The sequence below is a fragment of the Colius striatus genome, chromosome 4, assembly GCF_028858725.1.
Source record: "Colius striatus isolate bColStr4 chromosome 4, bColStr4.1.hap1, whole genome shotgun sequence".
Lineage (NCBI taxonomy): Eukaryota > Metazoa > Chordata > Aves > Coliiformes > Coliidae > Colius > Colius striatus.
In genome coordinates, this window is record NC_084762.1 from 93285261 (window position 1) to 93298338 (window position 13078).

Genomic DNA, 13078 nt, shown 5'->3' on the forward strand with positions numbered 1-13078 from the left:
AAACTGCAACTCCATTTACTGGTTTTCTCATTAAATACTCCTCAAGATGACTGTTAAGACAAATCAGTTGTTCTGGAATCTTGCCAGGTGAGACAACTTCCAAGTTCAGTTAAAATTTAATTCCAGTTCCTAATCATAGGGGGATACTTTGGTGAAATATGCAAGTAATGCAGCAGTTGAGTATAAAGCCACAGCTAGAGGTGACGTGGGCTTGCTGTTAGAACACAGAAGGGAACAGGACACTGTCAATATCTTCATACCTTTGAAATGCCCTACACAGTTCTTTTTTCTCAATGAAAGCAATGAAAATAGGTACAAATCACCACAAAGGCCAAGCAGAAAAGGATCTATGTATGAGAGGAACGTTCTACAAACAGCAGGGATGTCAGCAAGGACAAAAAACCCTACCCCATAGCAACCACTATGGATGAGAGATGAGAACAGAATGTGTTAATTAAGTCAAAGAGCAACAGGAGAGGAAAAACAATGTTGGCCATTTGGTGTCAGCCTTCTGTTCAGCATCAGTTCTTCCACTACTGACACATGCTGCAAGTAAACCAAGGTCATCTTCCACTGAGATTAAAGACCATCTATTAATCATTGTACATTCATGAATCTTTTCAGTATGATCCTAAATGTAAACAGATGTGCAGTAAACTTCCTACATTTGCTATGAACAGAAGAGGCAAAAAAGCCTTAAAGAAACTTAATCTAATTATGCTGGAGGAAAGTTCTAATACCTACAAGCTTTAGACTGGTTTAAACCATGCTTAAATCAATTTAGCACCATGTAAAAATTTCCCTCATTAAGCTAAATTTCCTCACATCCGATTTAAACCAGCTGAAGATTTATCTCTATTAGCTCTTTCCTCCAGGGTAATGACACAAATATATGTATAGCAGAACAACTTGAAGTCCTATGTCCCATGGAACATAGGGAGAAAAAAACCAGTTTATTAAAAACAAGCCTGAATGTGAGCCACAGACGAAATTATCTGAACCACCTTGTGCTAACCTCTGCTAAAAACACTCTCCCCAGAGACTGACTTTGGCAAAAGATCATCTCTCTGGCTGGGTAATTCTGTCCCACTCAAAATGCTTAATAAAATCATATAAGTCAGCCCTGTCCCAGGTGTAAGTTACAACATTCATTTGCACAAACACAAAGGAATTGGGGCATCAAAAGCATTTCCTGCTGACACACTGCCACTAGACCTCATTTTTGCCAAGTCTGATGTAGTGTATGTGGGCTTTAAAACCCAAAGCATTGAGTCCTGCTTGGACAGCAGGGATTCAGACACAGAAGGAACAAGAGGAGGAGGTCATCTCATCCAGCTCCCCATCACAGTAGGGTCAACTCACACCTCAGTCTCACTAGATCTGAGGATTAAGTCGATCCCAGTTGGTTTATCCTCCACAAGCTAAATCATTTTTCATTTACCTTTACTTATTAAATGAAGAACTTCATACTTGCCATAAATATATTGTCAGTCATCCACAACTTGGAAAGCATTACAAGGTAATTCAGCTTGCATCCACTGGATTTGTTTAAACCCTAAGAGACACTCATCAAGTATCATTGCACTTTTGGCAAGTACTTTGCAATCTTATGTGTCAAATCTCTAGGAAATGGAATATTTCAGGTGAAAGCAGAGATTCTTTTAAACCTTTAATACTTTTAATGATTCTTTGATAGTTTTCCCGGACATTCCATATTGGTTAATGAAAAAAAGGTAAGACTCCAGTAGAGCCTGACCTTTGCTGCATGACATTCACTTAAATGCACTGGGAGGAAATAAAAAGTACACATAAGAGATTAAGAGCTTGATTCAAATCAAACTATTAACTATGTCAAGCACTGCACAGGCATACAATATCAAACAGCAAAGCACAGCATGAACAGCTTTCACTACAGGCGTCAGGCAGAATGGCTGGAAAGCTGCCCAGAGGGAAGGGCCCTGGGGATCTTGGTTGACAGTGGCTGAACATGAGCCAGCAGTGTGCCCAGGTGGCCAAGAAGGCCAATGGTATCCTGGCCTGTATCAGAAATAGTGTGGTCAGCAGGACCAGGGCAGGGATTTTACCCCTGTGCTGGGCCCTGGGGAGGCTGCATCTTGAGGGCTGTGCTCAGTGCTGGACCCCTCACTCCCTGCCACAGGGACGTTGAGGGGCTGCAGCTCCAGGGCTGTGCTCAGTGCTGGGCCCCTCACTCCCTGCCACAGGGACACTGAGGGGCTGCAGCTCCAGGGCTGTGCTCAGTGCTGGGCCCCTCACTCCCTGCCACAGGGACACTGAGGGGCTGCAGCTCCAGGGCTGTGTCAGTGCTGGGCCCCTCACTCCCTGCCACAGGGACACTGAGGGGCTGCAGCTCCAGGGCTGTGCTCAGTGCTGGGCCCCTCACTCACTGCCACAGGGACACTGAGGGGCTGCAGCGGGGCCAGAGCTGGGCAGTAGAGCTGAGGAAGGGGCTGGAGCACAAGTGCTGTGAGGAGCAGCTGAGGGAATGGGGGTGTTCAGTCTGGAGAAGGGGAGGCTGAGGGAAAACAGGATTTCTCTCTGCAACTCCCTGACAGGAGGTTGTGGCGAGGTGGGGGTTGGTCTCTTCTCCCAAGTTACAAGCGACAGGACAAAAGAAAATGGCCTCGAGTTGCATCAGGGGAGGTTTAGATTGGAGATGAGTAAAAAATTCTTCACCAGAAGGGCTGTCAAGCCCTGAAACAGGCTGTCCAGGGAGATGATAGTCAGCATCCCTGGTGATAATTAAAGGACACGTAGCTGTGGTGCTGGATGACATGGTTTAGTGTTGGCCGTGGCAGTGCTGGGTTAGCAACTGGACTCCATGATCTTAAAGATCTTGACCAACCCAAACAGTTCTGTGATTGTGTTTTTATAGCACACTGCTACTGAATTTCAGAAGACCTGAGCTCTGTTCCCAGTTTTATCACACAAGCAAGTTTCACCACTTCTCTGTATTTCCCTTTCCTCCTTACATTTTGTGCACTTAGGTTGCAATCAGCTTCTCTGGGATAGGCCAGCCTTCCCTCCTAACTGTGCAGGCCTCACCTTGCACCCACAGCAGGGTAAAACAGCCTGTGGGAATGACTGTAGTTATCAAACTAGAAACAAGAACGAGTGTATCCTCAAGTGTTCCTCTAAATAAAGCCACAGAAAATGCAATCTGATATTAGACCACAGATCCATCAGCTAAATTATTTTATATGGCTTGTGTGTTAGCATGTTCCAACAGTTGATCTCATCAGTCAACAGGCACAGACATAGCTATACTTCACAGCTACAACCAGAGTGTCCAGAGGTCACTGCCCCATGTACAGAGCTGGCAAGCAGAACACATGAATCCTCCTCAACCACCCCAGGGCTAAGCTAGCAAGTCTTAATCTGCCCAGTTTAATTTGCTTCTCACATTGTAAAAGATTAGGGAAGAGGCAACAGAGGGATGAGGGAGTTTCTTCCAGCTAGTGGATAGCGAGAATCAGCTTACAGTGGGCTTTGATGAGATTAATGAGGTGACACAACAACTTGCTGCTGCCCAGGGGTGCTTCTACTCCCCTTTCCCAAACTCAATTGCACCTTCACTTTCTCCTCAGTACCAATACTGAGTTTGCTCACTGTCTTGGGCAGTTGCTGCAGCTCACCAAAGCAGCAGAAATCACACAAGTGGGGAGAAAGAGAAGGAGGAAAGAACAGATATAGAAAGGCAATAAAGCTCACACTTCTGTCCTGGTAAAGCACACTGAGCAAAACGGCAACAGGAGAAGATCTCTATTCCAGAAATATAAGATCAGTTTCTATCAGTTGCAAATGTTACATTAAAAATACCAGCTAGACATTTTTCTATTTAAAACTTACTTTATCTCTCCCAATGGGCAGTGGCATAGCTGTATAAAGGTTTTTTCTTCCATCAAAAACTGGTTTGCGATCCCCAAAAATCTGGGTTTTAAAGTGCTGAACCATATGCTCCACTATTTCTCTGAAAATACAAAAAGATTACATTAGTTCAACTTTATACTTTTAATGTTAAGTAGCAGATGTACACTAACACTAATATTTACGAATAGAGGCATTAGGTAAGTGAAAGGCTTGTCCACAGTTGGCTATTAAAGGCAAGATTTGTTTGACTGAACCAAATTAAAGCCACCTTTCCACAGACTAAACTGTTTTCTTACAGCAGCTATTTTTAGCTTTTTCAGAAACTTTCCTTCCTCTTTTCTGTGACCTCCTGAACATGGTGAAGCGAAAGCTGGTGCTCTCTCAAGCTTAAACCAAGAGTTGCTTGACATTCTCCCAGGGTCTCTCTCCTCTCCAATCTAAATGGTTCTGCAGGTGTGTGATTTAAGCATGGCTGGAACCAGGTTGCATGTTTGTATGAACGAGGTAACCACTCACAAAATTCTTGTCAAATCACAGTGTTGACACACTGGTCACACAAAACAGAATGGAATGGAATGGAATGGACCTTTAGAGATCACCTAGTCCAACCCCCCTGCAGAAGCAGGTTCACCTAGATCAGGTCGCATAGGAACATGTCCAGGTGGGTCTTGAAGACCTCCAAGGAAGGAGCCTCCACAACCCCTCCGGACATCCTGTTCCACTGCTCCATCACCCTCACCATCAGTTCACCATCTGATGAGAGGTCTGTTGGAATCATAACATCCTTTGATGCCAAAGGTCTTTAGTTCAAATGTCCTGTACCACAAGGATGCAAAAGCTGAGATCTAGCTGCAGTCTGCAATACACTGCCTACAAGATCCTTAACATATAGCTTAGGGCAAAATATGGATTAAGAAGTTCAACTGACACAGAAAGAAAACCACTGCTTCTTCAGTACTGTTGTCAACTAGCAGCTCTGAGATGCTGCAGGTGACTGCTTCATACACCTTGACTTGGAAAGATAATTAACCCAGCTTACAGTCAGGTATTATAGCAATGCAAAATTCCAAGCTGAAACTCTGAATTCCTCTAAGAAAAGAATGAAGACTGTTTCAATTGACAACTTCTTTGCTGTATCCCAAGGCTTTAAGACAAGATGTGGCCACTGAAAGAAACTTACTTGACCTCCTGAGAAGTGTAACTAAAACTTGACTCAGTAACATCAAGTCTGCAATATCTGACTGAACAAGTACATAATTTGCAGGGCAGGAAGAAGGAGATAATTCTCAACCTTGAGTTAAAGACTAAGCAATGGAAAGCCCATTCTCTTACTGAGCAAGTTCTTCCTTTTGTGAACTACTTTCTATAAAAATGAACACAAACTACATTTAGCAATGGTGCTCCTCAGCTGTGGGTGGAGATATCTTAACACAAAGTAAGTTATTTTCTCCATGTGACGTTAAAAGAAGAGTTATTTACCAACTCACTAACTTCAGCCCTTTGGGATGACTATTCTACTAAGATCACACAAGCACACCAAGAACTAGGGACCAGTGGCTGCCTGATGAGCTCACCTTGAAACCTGCAGTAGTCCCAGCTGTCCTGGTGAATTAAACCCAGAGCAGAACCAAACTCACATTGCCCACTCTGCCTATCTAACTATCCAAATAGACCTAGCTTTTGTGGGACATGTGAAGAACTGCAGTCAGACTGTATTCATTTGGCACAGCAGCACATTGTCTCAGCTGTGTGTTTTCCAGTCCTGCTTCTGTCTCACCAGCATGAAACTTGCACACACACTGCCCACACCCCTGCAGTCAGAGTCCAAAGCTGTAGTAAGCTCTAGAATAAAACTGACTAATAAAGCTGGGATAGATAAGGGATGATCATGAATTAAACCAGAATCTCCCTCTATACTTTCTAGAGGTAACAATATATTAAATACATGATAAAAACGATTTACATCTGAATTATAGAACCGAAGTACTAGGAATGTGCAAGGCAGCTGAAAAAAAACCTGTCATTTAAAATTGGACTTCATGTGCATCCTGCAAAATGCTGTGTACATCCATTTATATAAGCATACACAACAATATAGGTATCATGTAGGACTGAAAGGTTACAGCTCACAAAAATCTAGGCAGAAGTGAGTGCATGTACATCTGCAAGGCAAAGCATGCAGGAATAAGTACCCAGAAGAAATAAAACATACACTCATTAAGTGAATCCAATTTGTATCCTTCCCACAGTACCCTGAGTTACATGCACCATACCACTGTCAAATGCATTTATGACATCCTTGTTTACTGCAAAAGACATATAATTTATGCAGATTTGTACTTGCTCCTGTTACCACAACAGAGAGAGTGACTAATCTGACAAAGCAGAGCAGGTCAGAAGCTGTCAGGGGAGAGAGAACTTGCTACTGAACATAATCTGCCTTTTCAGTCAGAAGAGGTGCTTTATTATTTAATAATTCTAGTCTCTGCCATTGATGAATAAGAATCCAGATGCTGGACCATAATGGAGGTGATCACACAGAAGTACAAGACACAAGAGCTGAGCAGCACTCTGCTCCCAGAGGGGCTACAGAGGCACGGCAACCTGCATTAGTGAGCAGGACACCAGTTGCCAGGGCTGGAGTCAGTGGCAGGGACAGCAGTTTAGGAAAGCAAAGCTCTCACAGATCCCACAACAAAAAAAGTGACTGTCAAAAACTCCAGTGCAGCAACAGTTCCTCAGTGAAATCAGCAGGCTTGCCCTTGGGCAAGAGTCTAGCTTAGTACACTTTCAGTAGAGCTTGAATTTAAAGTTGAATTAAATTCTCAACTAGCTTAAAAACTGAATTTATAATAGACCGCCACAGAGAAAAACCGAAACAGGGCAGGAAAGCACAGTGATGCTGCTTTGGGAAAACACTCTCATAACCCACTCTCTAGCATACCAGTGGATAATGCACTCTGGTTTATTAATTCACATGAAGAAAACTTGGGCTTTCAGGTGGCTTTTTTGACTCCACACTTTGCTCATGCTCATGACCACGTATTCCACCCACGTGGCCTTTTTTAATAAGGAAAGGCTTTGCTCTTGAATATATAAACATGCCATTCCAACCCTCTACAGTCAAGATGTAGGTAGTTATGATGATGACACTTGTGGTTTGTAGTTAGTGCCAAGTCTTGGTCTCAAGTTTCACTTCTGGCAACACCATCCCTTCGAGTCAATGAGGTTGCCACACTGTGACTAATAAGGCACACATGCCAATGCAAGACATAATTGCTTGTTTCCTTGGCCAAGTGATCCACGTTTTCACCTTGGTGTTTCAGGAGCATATCTTTGCCTTATATAGAATCTACCAATGAAGGATAATTTCATACCTAGTTTAGTCTCTCCACAATCTTCTCACAGAAGTACAAACCAATGGGCTTTGCCTCCCCTTGTCAGTAGGGGACGGTGGGACAAGCGGCTGGTAACACCAACTCCCTGAGACAGTTGCACTCTAATATTTAACCAAGCAATAATAAGACTCATATTTATCAAGCTGGCTTGTACTGACCTAGCTGTACTGGAGTTAAGAGTTTATCTGTCACCAGTGACTTTCAGCAGCAGCATCTTAAGAGGCTGACAAGTTCAGTGCTCATTAGCACTGAATCTGGGATTGGTACAGAAAGACTTGGAGAAAAAGAGTAACTGTTAATGGATATGCAAAGTTGGAAGCTATCAGTACAAACAGTGAGTAAAGGCAGACATACCCTCCAAGCTGTCAGTGAAGACAGGCACAGAGCTCCAGTATTTTCAAAGGAAAACGAGAATGTAAATAAAGTGAGGAAAAGCAAAGCACAGTATTACCTGTTAACTCTTCTAGGGCATTTTTCTGGCTTTATATCCAATTCATAATGGTAGATATCTATTTTAGGAATGTCCATTTCAAAGAAGTTGGCCTGCAGTTTGATTGTTCTCCCAGAAGTGCCAAAGTCTGGTCGAGGTGGTGGTTTAAAGGCATATCCTTGTACTGGTGGTGGCAATGGTGGAGGAGGTGCAAGCACTGGAAAAAAGAAAAAGCATCAAATTAGCCATCAGCCATATCAAATTGAGAGCTAAACAAATCTTCAGGTGATCTGACCAGCAGGCACTGCTGGGAAAGTGAGAACCAAATCTTTGTTGCAGGGAAGAACCTCTCTTTCAAAACAGACGGCAAGGCAAATCACCTTACCACATTTATTTGAGCAAACACCTACAAAAATGCAGTTTCTACCACTCACAGCACCTTTGCCATCACATTTGGATGAGCTGTATGCATCTGAAGTGAACACAATGCATGCATTTCCACTACATGCGTTTTGCACTGACCAGCTCCTCACACAGCTGGCTGAGGAGAGGAATCCAGCACAGGAGCTGTTCCTGCATATCTCAGCTCTCTGGAAAATGCAACCAATTATTAGAACTATATCCTACTGCTTCCTTGAAACAGAAAGCAAATAGTGCAAATAGTCTGCTGCTGTACTGTATTCTTGAGCTCCAGCACCAGCCATAGGTGAGACAACATGAAGCAGAAAAGCTGCTTGTGGCTGTTTCAATCTAGGAAATTGCACTAAAAATCCAGAGGGAAGTGTGCAAGGTTCCAGCTCGAGTACTCAAAACTTTTGCAGCATCAGTACTCAGATTTCCTGTGGTCTAAAGCAACAACTTGCTTGCAGCAAAATCTCCACATGTGAAATAACCCACGAGGGTCCTCCTCACTTCTGTAAGAACCCCAGTGTGGTTTGCTGGCATTATCAAGTTCAGTCCTCTGCTAGCACCAAGAAATAATACTCATCCCTTCACTAACAGGTTCATCTCCACTTTTCCACCCTCATTTGCCCTCCTGGTAAGCTGTCCTAGAACTATGATGCTCTAATGCTCCAACTTCATTTATTCCTCATCAGGTTATGCTCACTGATCTTCAGATTAAGTGCTCCTTATTGTACTTGCAGATTAAATCAAATTACCATTTCATTCTTAATTACAAACTATACTTTTCTTTAAGTCTCTTCTCATAACCAGGCTTCATTCTCATCCTTTCAGCTGTTTTTTTAAGCTAATGCATTTTCAGCTTACCTTTCCTGAACAAGTGTTCTTCTACACAAGGTCCCAGCAGGGCTCAGCACAACCACACCAATACTTCCTCTCAATTGGAAGTATCAGATTAATGAGCCCTAAACTGCATTTCCCTCTTGTACCACTGCTTTTTAACAGCAGCTCTCGGCCATCCAGTGATCACTCAGTGTCTCAGTTATTTATAACTAATCATCTCACAGATCACTATTAAATCTCAGCTATATGACCTTTAATATATCTATTATGTTAACCCTTATCTATTAGCCTGCTCTCTCTGCATGCTGCTCAGGTCCCCCTTTTTCCTGACAATGCCTCCATGATGAAGTTTTACAGACTTACTCCTAACATTTATGCAAAGGCAGTTAATGAAACAAGATTATTCCCAACCTCAGCAGCATCATTCCTCACTTTACCCTTCCACACTGCCCATGGCCAGTTTCCCCACTCATCAGTATCTTCTTTCTTATTTTTCCCATTCTAGTGACTTGACTTTCAGCACCAATTTCCTCACGTAGCAGATACTTCACCAGAATCCAGAGAGCTTGGACTGACATTGGAATATGATGGGAGATGGATAGTTGTTTTATTTCATTTTTAAAACCTTGGAATTTCTCCTATGTTTTACATTTGGGAAGTTTGTTTCAGATCTTCTCTTCCAAACATACTCTAAGGCACACAACACTTTTGAGTACAATTTGCTTGTTTTCCTCCCTTTCAGAAAACTCTGTGATTCTTCAACACCAAATGAGTAAGTTACAGATGCTTACTGCTAAAGACTTGCATTTCCATGACCTAAAACTTCAGGTTTTTGTGATAAAAGATCATTCTGTCTCCTTAATATTGGTATATCAGCTCCTTCAGTTTTGCTTTCAATGGAAATACAGCAATTCTATTTTTAATATTTGTCTTAAAATTTATCCCTCTTGTCTTTGCAGCATCAACAACTGTTCTGAGAAATTAAGTATCTCCTTAGTTCTCACACAGTAGCTCTATACTCTCATCTCTAACCCACTCCTCACCACGAGCAGCCCCTCTGCTTCTGCATCTGACCTCTCCTATGCACATCCCTGAAGGCAAGTTGAAGTACGTGGATGACTAATTCTGCTCAACCTTTGGCAACTTTGTTGCTGTTGTTTTTTAAATTCCTGCACATCTTGACTTCTAAGATATGGATTTGTTATCTTCCCAAAACTTACTGAACCTCTGCTCACTTCAAATGTTTTTATGAAGGTGATTAACTCTCTCAGGCAGCCCTCGCAGTCACCGGATCCCCTGCTTGGTGTGACAAGTTCACAAAGTTTCTCTGTTCTTAAGCTGAAAGAACCCTCTGCTATGGATATGACAACTAACAAAGGTATTTATAGCATTATCAGCACAGCTGCAAAGTAACATAAAGGAAAAAAAATACTCCCACAAATATTTACACTTGCAATAGGACAAAGGCTTCTATTATCCACCTCCATATCAGATCAGGAGGCTGTGCACCAACCATCTATCTCTACTCCACCAAAATCTTGTTTACTACCATTTTTCCAAAGAAATCTGGCTCCCACCTATGATTTCAGCCATTCTGTTGCTTCATGCTTTACAGCTCACTGCTACAGACACTTCCATCTTTCTGTAACACAATCAGAGAATCTTAAGGGTTGGAAGGAACTTCGGAAGCTCATCCAGTGCAAACCCCCTGCCAGAGCAGCACCACCTAGAGTAGGTCACACAGGAACTCATCCAGATGGGTTTGAAATGTCTCCAGAGAAGGAGACTCCTCAACCCATCTGGGCAGCCCCTTCCAGTGCTCCCTCACCTCAACAGGGAAAAAGTTTTGCCTTGTGTTTCTTTGGAACCTCTTGTGTTCCAGCTTGTGTCCATTTCCCCTTGTCCTATCATTGGCCATCACTGATAACAGCCTGGTTCCATCCTCCTGACACTCACCCTTTCTGTATTTGTAAACATGAATGAGATCCCCCCTCAGTCTCCTCCTCTCCAAGCTAAAGAGAATGCTCCCATTTGAAAACCATGTCCTAGCCATTAACATTACTCTGTGATTTTCCTGTCATTCCATGATCCCCACAGCACCATCCATTTAAAAAGATTTCCATTTTCTGCCCAGGTTCCTGCCATTTGTATTTTCACACTTCCATTTCCCATTATCAATACTCTACATTCCAGCTGCATTATGTATTGCCTTACCTCTATTACCTCATCAACTACTCCCTCATCAGTATTAAGCATTTAACTTCTCTTCAGTGTCTATTTTTACACCTTCTAACATTTCTGTATCTACTGCCACATCCCTACTTCCCTGTTCTTCCTTTTCTGTCCCAGATGTGATATGTTAAGACTAGTTTTAAGAAACAATTTTAAAACAGCCTACAAGATTTGGAAGTATCAAGACTATCAAACTATTCCTGCTGCAAAACTCAGTCATTTGCTAATTAAATAGCACAACCTCCTCCTGCTGTATTAAAATGGGATCATTTAGTACTTCTCACAGGGGCGTAATGAGGACATATCTAATCACACATTGCTCAACGGCATCATTATGTTCCTCCAGTGGGGTTTTAGTGACAAACAGTAAATAAAAGGCTTATATTGAGTTTTGAGAGTAACATGAAATGCTGAGGGAAGTACAGACTCCTGGGGAAAGATGCAATGACACGGTTTTACAACTGGCATGTCCAAGAGAGAAATAAAAAAGCAGCAAGCTGTTTAGAAAGCAGGACACTACCACTCTGAATCTTCATTTGAAACATTTTAAATGATTTTCATTTTAATAAGCTTTTTTTAATTAAAAAATAACACTTCTGGCTCAACTGCCTAGGCAAACTTCTTTAGGGGAGGGTGTTGCTTCAAGGAGATAAGTCCTGTTTAGTAAACAGCAGCTCTGACCTGATAAGCAGTCAACCTATATTTTTGCCTCACAAAAGAGATAGACATGCATTAGCCACGGAACTGAGGGATGGGAATTGAACTTCAAAGGAAATAAAAAGATAAATGTTACAACTGTTGATCTGAATTCACTTTTTGGACTATTTCCTCAAAGGTAAAAATCAAACACTCTTGTGGAAAATGTATTAGAGCAGCCAGCTGTGATGCAGAGTCACAAAATAGGGACTCAGGTGATGACAGCAGTGGCTGGGGCTTTCCTATTCTTTTCTATCTAAGAAAAAAACCCAACCCAGGAGCCTCAATCATAAAACACAATTGCTACATTCCAAGTGATTCAGCTGCCCCAACTCCTCGTTAAAGCACTCCCAAGTAATTCCCACCACTTGCTCACTGTTACACCTGGCAGAAGCTGTACCTGTAGGAGAATGCTTTCCTTTAGCACAAAGGTTCCTACTACGCAGGTTTTGCAGAGTGGTGAAGTGTGTTACAGAGGAGGATACTGCTGGACTTCAGGGCTCAAGGTGACACCCCCCACCCACGAAAACCTGCCAAAATTTGTTTGACCAACCTGACAGCCTTTATGAAGATGTAACCAGGTAACAGATGGTGGATGTGGTTTCACTAAAGCATTTGACATCATCTCCCACAGCATCCTCACAGCATAACAGAGAAAGTGTGAGCTGGACGATCAGGTAGTGAGGTGGATTGTTAACTGGCTGAAGAGAGCAGCTGGTTGAAGAGCTTGTTAACTGGCAGAGAGCTGTGATCAATGGGGCAGGGTCTAGTTGGAGACTTGTGTCTAGTGCAGTCCCTCAGAGGTCGGTGCTGGGACCAGTACTGTTCAATATATTCGTTAATGACATTGATGAGAGAACAGAGTCTCTGTCAGCAAGTTTGCTGATGATACTAAACTGGGGGAGTGGCTGACACACCAGAGGCTGTGCTGCCATTCAGTGAGACCTGGACAGGCTGGAGAGTTGGGCAGAGAGAAATCTAATGAAAGTCAACAAGGGCAAGTGTAGAGTCTTCATCTGGGAAAAAACAACCCCATGTACCAGCACAGGCTGGGAAATGAACCGTTAGAGACTAGTGTAGGGGAAAGGGACCTGGGGGTCCTGGTGCACAGCAGGATGAGCATGAGCCAGCAACGTGCCCTCATGGCCGAGAAGGCCAATGGCATCCTGGAGTTGATTAGAAGGGCTGT

The 13078-nt window shown here is 42.9% G+C and overlaps 1 protein-coding gene across 3 annotated transcripts in view; it reads right to left on the minus strand.

The window, feature by feature from the left end:
- AGO2 (argonaute RISC catalytic component 2) overlaps positions 1-13078 on the minus strand; it is a 70500-nt gene that overhangs the window by 39773 nt on the left and 17649 nt on the right. For all 3 annotated transcript variants that reach the window (XM_061995817.1, XM_061995816.1, XM_061995814.1), the window contains exons 2-3: positions 7738-7933; positions 3868-3988 (exon numbers count right to left, since the gene is read on the minus strand). In XM_061995817.1, coding sequence (XP_061851801.1) covers positions 3868-3988; positions 7738-7933 — 317 coding nt within the window. The remainder of the gene's footprint in view (positions 1-3867; positions 3989-7737; positions 7934-13078) is intronic.